Source organism: Capsicum annuum, chromosome 11, assembly GCF_002878395.1.
Source record: "Capsicum annuum cultivar UCD-10X-F1 chromosome 11, UCD10Xv1.1, whole genome shotgun sequence".
Classification (NCBI taxonomy): Eukaryota; Viridiplantae; Streptophyta; class Magnoliopsida; order Solanales; family Solanaceae; genus Capsicum; species Capsicum annuum.
The window spans coordinates 199,667,672-199,678,942 of NC_061121.1; the positions used below are offsets into that span (position 1 = coordinate 199,667,672).

The 11,271-nt window shown below is 31.9% G+C and overlaps 1 protein-coding gene across 1 annotated transcript; it reads left to right on the plus strand.

Annotated features, from left to right (window-relative positions):
* Nucleotides 1-111: 111 nt before the first annotated feature.
* LOC124888945 (two-component response regulator ARR10-like) lies at nucleotides 112-4,827 on the plus strand. Its single transcript, XM_047400229.1, has 7 exons — nucleotides 112-165; nucleotides 1,170-1,281; nucleotides 1,640-1,759; nucleotides 2,153-2,305; nucleotides 2,520-2,714; nucleotides 4,078-4,239; nucleotides 4,820-4,827. The coding sequence occupies exons 1-7, from the start codon at nucleotides 112-114 to the stop codon at nucleotides 4,825-4,827; spliced, it is 804 nt and encodes a 267-aa protein (XP_047256185.1).
* Nucleotides 4,828-11,271: the final 6,444 nt, after the last annotated feature.

Here is an 11,271-nt window from a genome sequence, read left to right on the forward strand (position 1 = left end):
TCCTTGTCCGAGGTTCCCTCGGGCACCTCGGGAGCGTCTTCGCTAGTGAACCGTTGTAGACATAAAGTGGTGAGGCAAAAGAACATATTTTGTTGCCACAGGTTGAAGTCGATGCCAGAAAATTTTTCGAGCTTCTCCGCCGGTGTCATCGTTGGCGGAGCATTTGTACGACATGATGTGGCAATATTATTTGCCCCCATAGACGTTGTCGCATCCATCATTTGACTTTCAGTTGTCATTTTTCGTGTCACCACAAGACAGAAAATTTAGTATTTTTCAGAATACTATTTATAAAGTTAAAGTAACTTGAAACTCTTCTTCTTATTTCTAGTTAACGATGAAGTTTTATTACTTTGAATCGTCAACCAAGTGAACCTTAACTTGTGATGAAGATTTTATGTCTTCTAATCACTAGTTAAATTCAAGCGGAGTAGAAAGCCTAAGCTTTAATCTCCAAAAACAAGCAATACAGATTCTGTAAAAAAAGTTATTCCTTAAGATTGTTATCTTCCACAATACGGGTACGAAGAATCTGTATAATAGAATAACAACTTCAACTCGAGTTAAAGTATGAACAAGAACACAACTAAGTTGAACAAATACCCTCAACAAAGGATCAAAATGATCTTTACAAGAGGTGTATTTTATATTTCAGAAATATAGATGAAACTAAAATTGTTAAGGCCAAGTCGTCCGAATTCACGGACTTTCCTTAAGGAATAATTCCCCTCACTGTACCCGAGGTTATGGAATCTTCCTCCCAGGATAAAATAGCCCTCAATGCGACTATAGCAGTACCTCAAATAGGCGGATTCTTCGAACACACTAACGGTTTGTATGATCACACTTAGAGTATTTAAAGTGTATTTTTAAGAAGAAGAAGAAGCTTGTAATTCTGAAAATTTTTCTATGTTTCTTTTGCTTTACCTGTGGATGAAAACCAGGTTATTTATAGCCACAAGATACCCCTTTGAAAGGTGGCATTGGTTCAATTTATAGGTGTGTGTCTTTTCCTGAAAATACATGTTTGTTTACTTAAACCATTGTAGTAATTTTCTGAAATAGTACACCATTTCGTGAAACATTGCATCAGTTCGAAATAGTGTTGCAGCAGTTCGTGAAGCAGTGCACTGTTCACACGAAACAGTGCTATTGTTCACGCAAAACAGTCACTGTTCATGCGTCAGTTCGTGAAGCAGTGCACTGTTCACGCGAAACAATGCTACTGTTCACGTAACAGTGCTACTGTTCACGCGAAACAGTCATTGTTCACGCATTCCTGTATGTTTTAACATTTCCATTCACACCCTTTCATTACTATGAACCCAACATTTATATCTAAATGCAAGAATTATAGTCAAGAACTAAACATTTAGCTATCAAACACAAGTACAATTAATTTGTCACCTTTTTCATACATTATGAAGTCTTTATCTAGAGCAATAACAGGAGACAACCCATAAAAAAAATTATGTCTATATAAACTACGTTGAATTCAGCATATTGTCCATGACAAGGAATTAGTTTCACATCTTTCTCCTTAACAATATAGATTTTATCATTTCAAATTGATATTATAATTGTATTATTCTCAAATTTTAGTTGTTTTTTTTTGGTTGTAATATAATGGATGATAAAGGTTTGGGAAATACTATCTCCATTCCAAGTTGTGCTCGAGGGCTTCGAATTTTTGTGGTTGATCCTGACACTAGTTCACTATTGCACACAGCAACCATACTTGAAGATCAATCTTATAAAGGTATTTTTCTTTTGTAATTACAAATTATTTTTTTTTTTTTAGGGTTTTAATACTCTTCATTAGCTATAAATTTTCTCTTATTTATAGACATTTTGTTATTGTATGGTTCTCCAAGTGGAATTATTGTCAGTTCAACTATTTTTTTTATCAATGATCTCTTAGGTGACATAGATCGATTATCGTATAGATCGATGTCTATCAATCTATGTAATGTACCTATTCATTGTTAAGTGATTGAAATTTATGTAAAAATAATATTCATCGAGAATATAATCTTTGTATATCAGTTATCTTAAGTTAGCACGAACAAATCATAGCTTTTCTTTATCTATACAGTGACGAGAACAACTGATTAATTATGATTAAGGTGTATTTGTTATTGTTGTTGTACAGTGACTACGATTGAATTCCCAAATATTGCATTGTCATTGATTCAAGAAAAGGAGGACCAATATGACCTTGTCATTGTTGAAGTTGACATGCCAGAAATGGATGGATTCACATTTCTCAAGCACATCATACGTGAAACAGACATCCCAATTATTTGTAAGTTTAGGCCAGACTTGTTTGGGAGCGAAGAATAGTAAGTTTCTTTTTGTGTGTGTGGGTGTGTTTTCATTCAAACAGTCGATGGAATTTAGTGTTTACTTTCCTAACTGTTATATATAGTGACAAGTATTTAAGTTAATTTTTTTATATACATCATCTTAGGAAATCTTAAACAATTAAATTGTACTTTTTAAATATATTTTTGTTGTAGTGATGTCTCAAAAGGCAAACTTGGAGATGGGCAAGAGAGCTTTAGAAGGAGGAGCATGCTTTTTTGAGACAAAACCATTAAGGGTGAAGGATCTCATTAATGTTTGGCAGCATATTTTCCACAATAAAGTCAAAGCAATGCTTGAAAAAGTGAACAAAAGAAGGCTTACATATCAAGAAGAGGAATCTTTTACTGGTAAAAAGTAGTTAATGCTAACAATTTCTTTCTATGATAATTTTATTATTTTTCGATCACTAATTACTATAGGTCAAGGTACTAAATAATAAGATAAAATAGGTATACACTGATATATAAATTCTTCATTTTTAAAGTGAATAAGTAAAAATAAACATTTATATTATATTGGACAAATACAATTGATGGACGGAAATATTGAGGTTAACAAAACTTACCCACTCTAACATTAGTTTTAACTACGTTTAAGGATGACCATGGTATAGTATATACCAAATATTATATCGAAGTCGAATTTTTTTATACCGCGATATAAATGTTATGATATTTGATATAGTATTTGGTAGGAGTTTTATATTATTTTGGTATTGATATACGGTATTTAGTATTTATGTAATAAATACCAAAATATTGTATACCGCATCAAAGTTTTTTAATAATATATAAAATCCATACATATTATATTTAAGATTATTAAATATATGTATATGTCATCCATTAGCCAATTGAACATAGAAGTAACTTTTATTCAGAAATAAATATTTTGGGAAGCTTATTATTTAGGAGTACTATGCTTAAGTTTAGGTAATATTGTTTAGAGTTTGCATCTTGGACTACTTAATTGTGATTGAAATATTTTTTTGTGTAATTACTTTAAAAAGATAGTTGTTAGTCTTATATGATTGAGATTTTTTAAAAAGTTATAGTTTTTTTTATATGAATATATGTAAGTCAAAATCAAATAAAGTATGGTTATCGAATTACCACACTGTAAAATATCGAAATCGAATTTAAAAATACCAAACTAATTTGGTATGATAATAGTATTGTTCTTTTAAATACCAAAAATTAAAATTTAAAATACCGTACCGTATCATACCATGCCCGTCAACTTCTTTATGATTTTACTACTATTGTGGTAAAGTTTAGGCACTTTATTAATATTTTATAGATACAGAGATATTTTTTAAAATTGTCAATTAAACACCTCGACGTTTAAAATCCACAACTAGATACCTCAATTTAATTCAAGTTGGCCTTGTAAACACACTTTTTTGGACTTGCATTTTCAAATTGTGCATTCTCAAACTTGAAGTGCTTAAAAGCCATTTTTAACTAAGTTACGATGTCTAGATGTGCATTTTCAAAATTGAGATATTTTATGAAATCAAATTTAAGTGTCTATTTATATATTTTACATTTTATACTGTATAAAATTAAAAAAGTAATTTTGATTTTAGAAAGTTGAATCACCATACAGAAATATAACTATATTTTGGACATATATTTCAAAAAGTCAAACTTGGAGTATAAATTTTTTTTTTAGAAAAGCACTTTAACTACCAATGAAATATATATGCAGAACAAAACAAGAGAAAATGCAGACAAGTCAATATGAAGGAGAAAAAGAAAGAAGAAGCTGAAGTTCACATTAACAACTTGGAGCAAAAACAACGTTTAATTTGGACCCCTCAGCTTCATCTTAAATTCCTTAAAGCTGTTGATGCTTTGGGAGGTGAAAAGAGTATGTCTCAATTAATTTGCTATTCAATTTTATTGTTAATGTTCCCTTTAATGTTGTTGTTGTTATTGTGATTTATTATTATTATTGTTTGGTTGGTTGGTTCTTCTATATACCCACCGGCTCAACCAAATGCACTATTAAAGTTGATGGATGTCCCAAACTTAACTCATCGACATGTTGCTAGTCATTTACAGGTTTGCACCTTTAAATTTATTATAATTATAAGTATTTTTGCCTTTTTGGTCTTCTATTATACAGATAAATTACATTAATGGACAATCACTTTAGAATTATATTTAGTGTGCACTGTGCACAAAGGTAAATTAAAGTGATCATTTTGACTTATTTTGGCTTATTAATAACTGTTTTCTTTTTATTAATCTGATAATTTTTCCAGTCATAAATAATTATCTTTATCTAACATAAATAAAGCTTCAACGTTTAAAAAGTGCTTTGGAACACTTCGAACTTAAATTCAACCAATCTGAACAAGCTCATAAAATATTTTTATCTAGCTTAAATTGTAATTCGTAATTCAATGTATTAATACTTAATCTTGTTTCTTTTTCTTTCCTTTCAGAAGTATAGAATACGATTAATGCGTAATTCTGGCACTACTAGTCAACTTGGAAAGCCTTATTATAAGTTGCAAAATAAAATGGATTTTTCATTAGCAAATCGCAATATTCCAACTACTAGTAAATCTCATGCAAATGTTGAACGCTCAAGTAATTATGACGTTGACAATATCAAAGAGATACTTAAAGATGTGAGTTCAAGTCCAAATGAAGACACATTTGTGGGAGAATCAATTCAATCAAATTCAAAAAGTACTAATTCGTCATGTGACATAGGAGTTGCCAATTTTCAAGAGGGAAATTATTACTCCCAAGGATTACAAAGACAAGATCAATTTTCTGGGGGGCAATTTGAGAACCAAAATAACTTGGTGGAGCACTTTGAAAATGAGCCGAACTTGGAGGTGAATAATGGTAGTATGGATAATTTACCTTCTTTGGGAAATATTTCAATGAGTGTAACTGAGATCATGAAGATGCTAGAAGAAGACTAAGCTCCAATGAACAAGGAACAATGAAGATCACTTCTATTTCTGTATTTTAATAAATGGTAGTTATAATTATGACTTTGTATGATATCGGTAACAATATATATATATATATATATATATATATATATATATATATTTGGCTCAAATATAAAAAGGGATTCGAACCATATTCCACATCCTAATGGTTGTCATATAATTTTCATTATTATGTTGAGATGAATTGAGATTAGTTGATGATTGAGAAATATTTATAGAAGAACTTGGTCCTTAATTCGTAGGTCTCAATAAGGAATTAGTGTTTATGATTGAAAAACAACTATAGAAGAACCATGTCCTTAGCACGTCTACAAGAGAAATTTGATTGTATATATTCTACACACGCTCTGAAAGAACTCGATGATACAAGAATAATCACGGATATGGACTCAAGAGAGTGCATGTTGGACCTGAGGCTTGATGGGTGCAAATGAAGTGCAAAGGAGCACGTAAATGGACACCAAAACTGTCCATACATAGCACTCCAAGGGCGCCTACTTGAAGCCATTCATTAAAGAGATTTTTTGGTCATTTCACCTTACTTTTGTAATATGCTATAAATAGAACCTTGTAGGGTTTTAGTAGTTAGTTTTTAGATGATATTGAAAGTTGTAATACTTTGAAAGACAAGTTCTCTCTCAAGAGGTTTGGCCGAAACTAGGGCATTTACAAGTGTGGAATTACTTGTGATTGTGTTTTGTTTGGAAACGTCGATGCTTGAGAGGTGAAATCCGATCTTGTGTAATTCAAAGGAGATAGGTGATTGTTGCGTGTAGTGTAAAGGGTCCAAGAGTATGGCATATTCTTGGGTCTTAAGATTATACCAACCTTTTGTCTATCTATCTATCCCTTGTTTTGTTGTAACCGGCCTTGTAGTAGTTTGTATCTTGTTATTGTAGGTAGGGGTGTGCATCGGTCGGTTCGGTTCGGTTTTACATATTAACGATTTGGTTTATCACTTTTTAAATATGCTAAACCAATAGCCAAACCAATAAAATATTTTTATCGATTTTTGGTTTATCGGTTTTAGTCCTTAACAGTTCGGTTTAATCGATAAGAAAATACTCATAAAATAGAAATAGTAGTAACTAACATGAAAAATAATCGAATATTAGTTGCAAACAAAAATCCTTCATAATGTGTTTTAATTTACAAGAATCTTTAAGTTTGAACTAAATGTTGTTAGGAGAAATTAAAAGTTTGTATAATTGAAATAATAGGTTTATTAATTTGTAGAGATTAAAGAGAAATTAAGAGAAATATCTAATAAGTCATATATATATATATATATATATATATATATATATATATTCTTATTGGGTTATCATTTTATCCAATAACCTAATAAGAAAAAATCGAACATAACCAATAACCCAATAATTTTTTTAATAAAATCATTAAAAAAATGTTGACCCAATAACCAATAACAATAAACCAATAACATTTTTATTGGTTCAGTTTATCAATCAATTCAGTTTTTGCACAGCCCTAATTGTAAGTCGTGTGGTGTTCTTGTTTAAACATTGTCATTGTTCTTTATATTGTGTTGCTAATATTAGTTTGATGTGGCTGTTTTGGTGTCAAATACACCATTATATCTTGTATTCCTGTTGTTGGTAGAGAATCCAAGAATGGTCTCCAAAAAGGTCCTCGGATCCTTAAGATTTGTGGACTGTTTTGGAGTGTGTTTCGTGCCTTTATTGTTTGTCTTGTATCATTTGGTATCATAGCATGACTCGATCTTGTTCCTACGAGATCAATCTTGGGCTTTCTTGTTAGAAAATTCATAAAAAAAAAGACAAAAAAAACATATTTGATGTTCTTGTTGTTCTTGGCTGAGAAACTTGTTGTTCTTGTTGTTCATCTTGGTCGAGATTGTTTTTAATTCTAGATATTGGTGTATTTTATTTTGTTTAGCTATTTCTAAGTGTTGGCTTTCTTGTTCACTATCACTTTGAATCTAGATCTAACTTGAGTTTGAACTTATTGAAGTGTTGTTGTGAATAAGGTGTGGACTGTGTGATGATGTTGTTGTTATAACTAAGCCAAATGTTGAACTTGTAGTTAGACGTTAGTGTTGGTGTTGTAGATCTTGATAGGTTGTTGTGTCCTTATTGCTCATCACAACCTTCATTTCTTATAAAACCAAAATAAAACACCAAAGAAACTTGGCCGTTGTGAGTGGTCTTGTTGTTGGCCGAATTGTTGTGGACTTATTATTGTCTTGGGAGAATGTTGTTGAATTTTCTTGGTGATTATTGAAGTGTTCTTGATGTTCATCACCTCCTTTATATATTGTTGAGGATAAAGTGAATCCTAAATCCAAAAAGTTGAAGAAAAAAAGTGTATTATTTGTTATTCTTGAAAGACACTACAACCAACAAAGACCCATCAATCAAGTCTCAACCACTTTCCAACACTTTTTCATGATTTAAGGATCCATGTTTTAAGGAGAAGTACAAGAAAAAGTCAAGTCTTGTAAATTAAATATTGAAAAAGGCTCCAAGACTTATTTTTTCCTCCTAAAACAAAATTTCACCAATTCAAATTAAATTTTTGACCAAGATATGAACATTTAAGAATAACAATTCATTAGAAAAAACACAACCAATACACGTCTGTCACATTATCAAGTTACTGTTCACACATCAAATTTTGGCTCAAATTTCAGATTTATAGTTTCCGTTTGTTTTTCCTTAGTTTTAATTTTGTTGGTTCCAATACTAATCGGCAAACTAGTACTCATCTACTAGATTGTTAGTTAGTCTTTGTGTTCGTTCATTCGTATTAAATGTTTCTTGTGTGCCTTTCTCTTTTGTGAATTCGTTGTATCTTGTTGGTTCAAGTCCATAAATAAATTTTCTTTGAGTCAACTCAAATGAAAATCCATTCCGAACAAGAGTAGACTCGACCCTCAATCACTCACAAAGTATAAGCCAGCTTTTAACACTAGTGAAATCAAGTGTGAGGTAAAAATTGAGAGTGAGAGTGTGGTGAGGCATTTTTTTGAGCTAACAAGTCTGTTTGGTTAATTTGTTGTTTGTTGTTTTCTTTCCTTTTAGGTACCATGGCTGCCAATAATCTCGATGCCACGTTTGATCGCATCAATGACAATATTAAAGACACAAAATGGCATGTTGAAAGGCTACGCCAATTGGTATCCACACTTATCCCAACAAATCCAAAACCTAAAAACCAAACACCTTGCGATGAGAGCTTCCCGAAGGAAGAGGTAAGCTTCCCCAACCCACACCAAGGTAAAAGCACTACTTCCTACAATACCATAAATATCAATTGTTGTGGTGTGGCTAGTAATAGCCAAAAGGGTGTAGTTACAGATTTACCTAAAGTAGAAATGTTTAAGTCGTTCTTTTGTAATACTCTTGGTGATATTAGGTCGCGGGAGGACCAAACTCTTGTTGTAAGTACAAAAGCACTAGTTGATCCTTTAGATGATGAAATTGATTCTTCTCGCAAGAATAATTTGTGCCCATCTAATGCTAGACCTTATAACTCGAGTAAGGCTCCATTACCAATTGACGAGGGTATTCACACACTAGTTGACCCTTGTGCGAACCAAGGTAAGTGTACATTGGTATGTGAGTTCTCAAAAACTAGTGAGGATGTGAATGAAGATCAACTTACTTATGAATATATTCCACTACTTGAGCATATATGTGGTATGAGTGAAAAATCTCAAGTTAGTGATGGTGCTTATAGAGTTGATCTTTATGGTGCACATGACTCTTTGAACATCTTGTGTGGTAAAACCCTTGCTAGTAGTTTTGTTCATAGAGATCATGTGTATGGAAATATTGAAATTCCATCGCTTTAAATCATTGTTGAAGCTGAGATTGACGATACTGAATGGGTCAAGTCCAAACTAGAACAATTATCATTAATAGATGAAAAAAGGTTGACGGTAGTTTGCTTTGGCCAATTATACCAGCAGAGGATAGCGCGATCTTACAATAAGAAGGTATGTCCTAGAAAATTCGAGGTCGGCCAACTTGTTGTAAAATACATCCTTCCATATCAGTAAGAGGTTAAAGGAAAGTTTTCTCCAAATTGACAAGGTCCATACATGATTAAACAAGTATTATTAAATGGAGCTTTGCAACTTGCGAATATGGACGAAAAAATGACAGAAAAAGCTATCAATGCCGATTCACTCAAAAGATATTATAAAACCCTAAACCCTAAATCCTAAACCCTAAATCCTAAACCCTAAACCCTAAACATATTTCATTAAATTTAGCTCCTTCATGCTTACTATAACTAGTTATTTCGGTTTTCTATTAGCGGCTTTAACTATAACCTCAGCTCTATTTATTGGTCTGAGCAAGATACGCGAACATCAAACACTGAATATCTCACTCGCAGACCATTTCCTTTTTGTATGCTGGTCTGATCTATTGCTCTGAATCAGAAAAATTGGGTGCTATTATAAAGCTTTGTATCGGCTAAGTTCATGAGTTGGATTATTCAGAGCAGGTTCAATGGATAACAGGGATGGAATAGCGGTTGGATATTCTCAAGTTGAGATGACGAAAGGCCATCATTCTACTTAACTAAATGTTATTAATCCCTTGTCAGCCCTTCAAGCTTTATTTATCTTTCCTTGCTTTCCCTCTTTGGAGCCAATTAAAAAAAAAAAAACTTCTTGTAGGTGAAAACCCATAGAGGCACCATAAGATGATTAAAAAAAGAAGATAATGTGTATTTATTGAACTACGTTTGACCTGATTCCTAAATGGATATGTAGGTAGCCCTATTTTGGGGCTCGGTCTGATCAAAATAAAAAAAATTAAATTAAAAATCTTGGTATTCAAAGAAACCAAGACATATATCTTACTATCACTTTTATATGGCTCCTAAGTTGTAATTTATTCTAAAAATCCTTGTCCCTTTATCCATTAAAGACCTTCCGATCAATTTTTGAAAATGTCAAGCCTTGTGTTCCGTAAAAAAAAAGTCTTGTAGGTGAAAACTCATGGAGGCACCACAAGATATCAAAAAAAAATAATCTTATAGGCGAAAACACTCATGGGCGCCATAAGACAATGATGAACGAGGCAAACAAAATTCGAGAGGTCAATTGTGAAAATCCTAAAAGGATAACTTTAGTCAAACAAATTTTATCATGACAGGACAAAGATCAAGAAGGATGATTTGATTTGATTGAAAGGTGCAACCTAATTCGAGATTAGACAGTTCTGAAGAGTCAAATGTCTATTCCAAATTGCGTGTCATGCTTCATTGAAGTTAATATACACCTCCAAATAAGCTTTCTTCCTTTTCAGTTAGAATTACCTTCTATTGAAACATAATTCTCTTATTTTTTTTCTTTTTCTTTTCTCATTCATTTGTCTTTACCTTATTTCGTTGTATACACTTTGGGTCTTTTTATGTGTAAGTTTTACATCAAATGCATTATAAAGAAAGACACACGAAATTGACTATGGTTCTCAGTGAAATTGAGCCGAGATTGTTGGGCATACACCGCCTTGACAAGGAAAGGGAGCCAGTTGAGATAAATTTACAAGTATAATGTTGAAAATAAAGAACAGAATCATACTGAAACAAACAAAGATGCAACAGAAGTTGAAAGGAGAAGGTTCAAGCTCGCCGACCAATTAGTTGAATCAATCGTATCAAGTTTAGGTGGAGATAAGGAAAACCTCCAAATGATTCAAGGCCACAAACCAACCACCAATTAAACAAAAACTTATAAAATTTTCTTTATTTGAACAAGGGAAAAGCATTCTTGTGAAGTTTATTGGGAAAAACGAGTACATCCAAAGTGAAAGTTTCTTTAAACTTTCTCCTTTCGTTATACTGTTATAATTCTAAGATTGCATCAATATTATATAATACTAATAAAATCCCTCACATTCAAAACTGAGGAATTTATATATATATATATA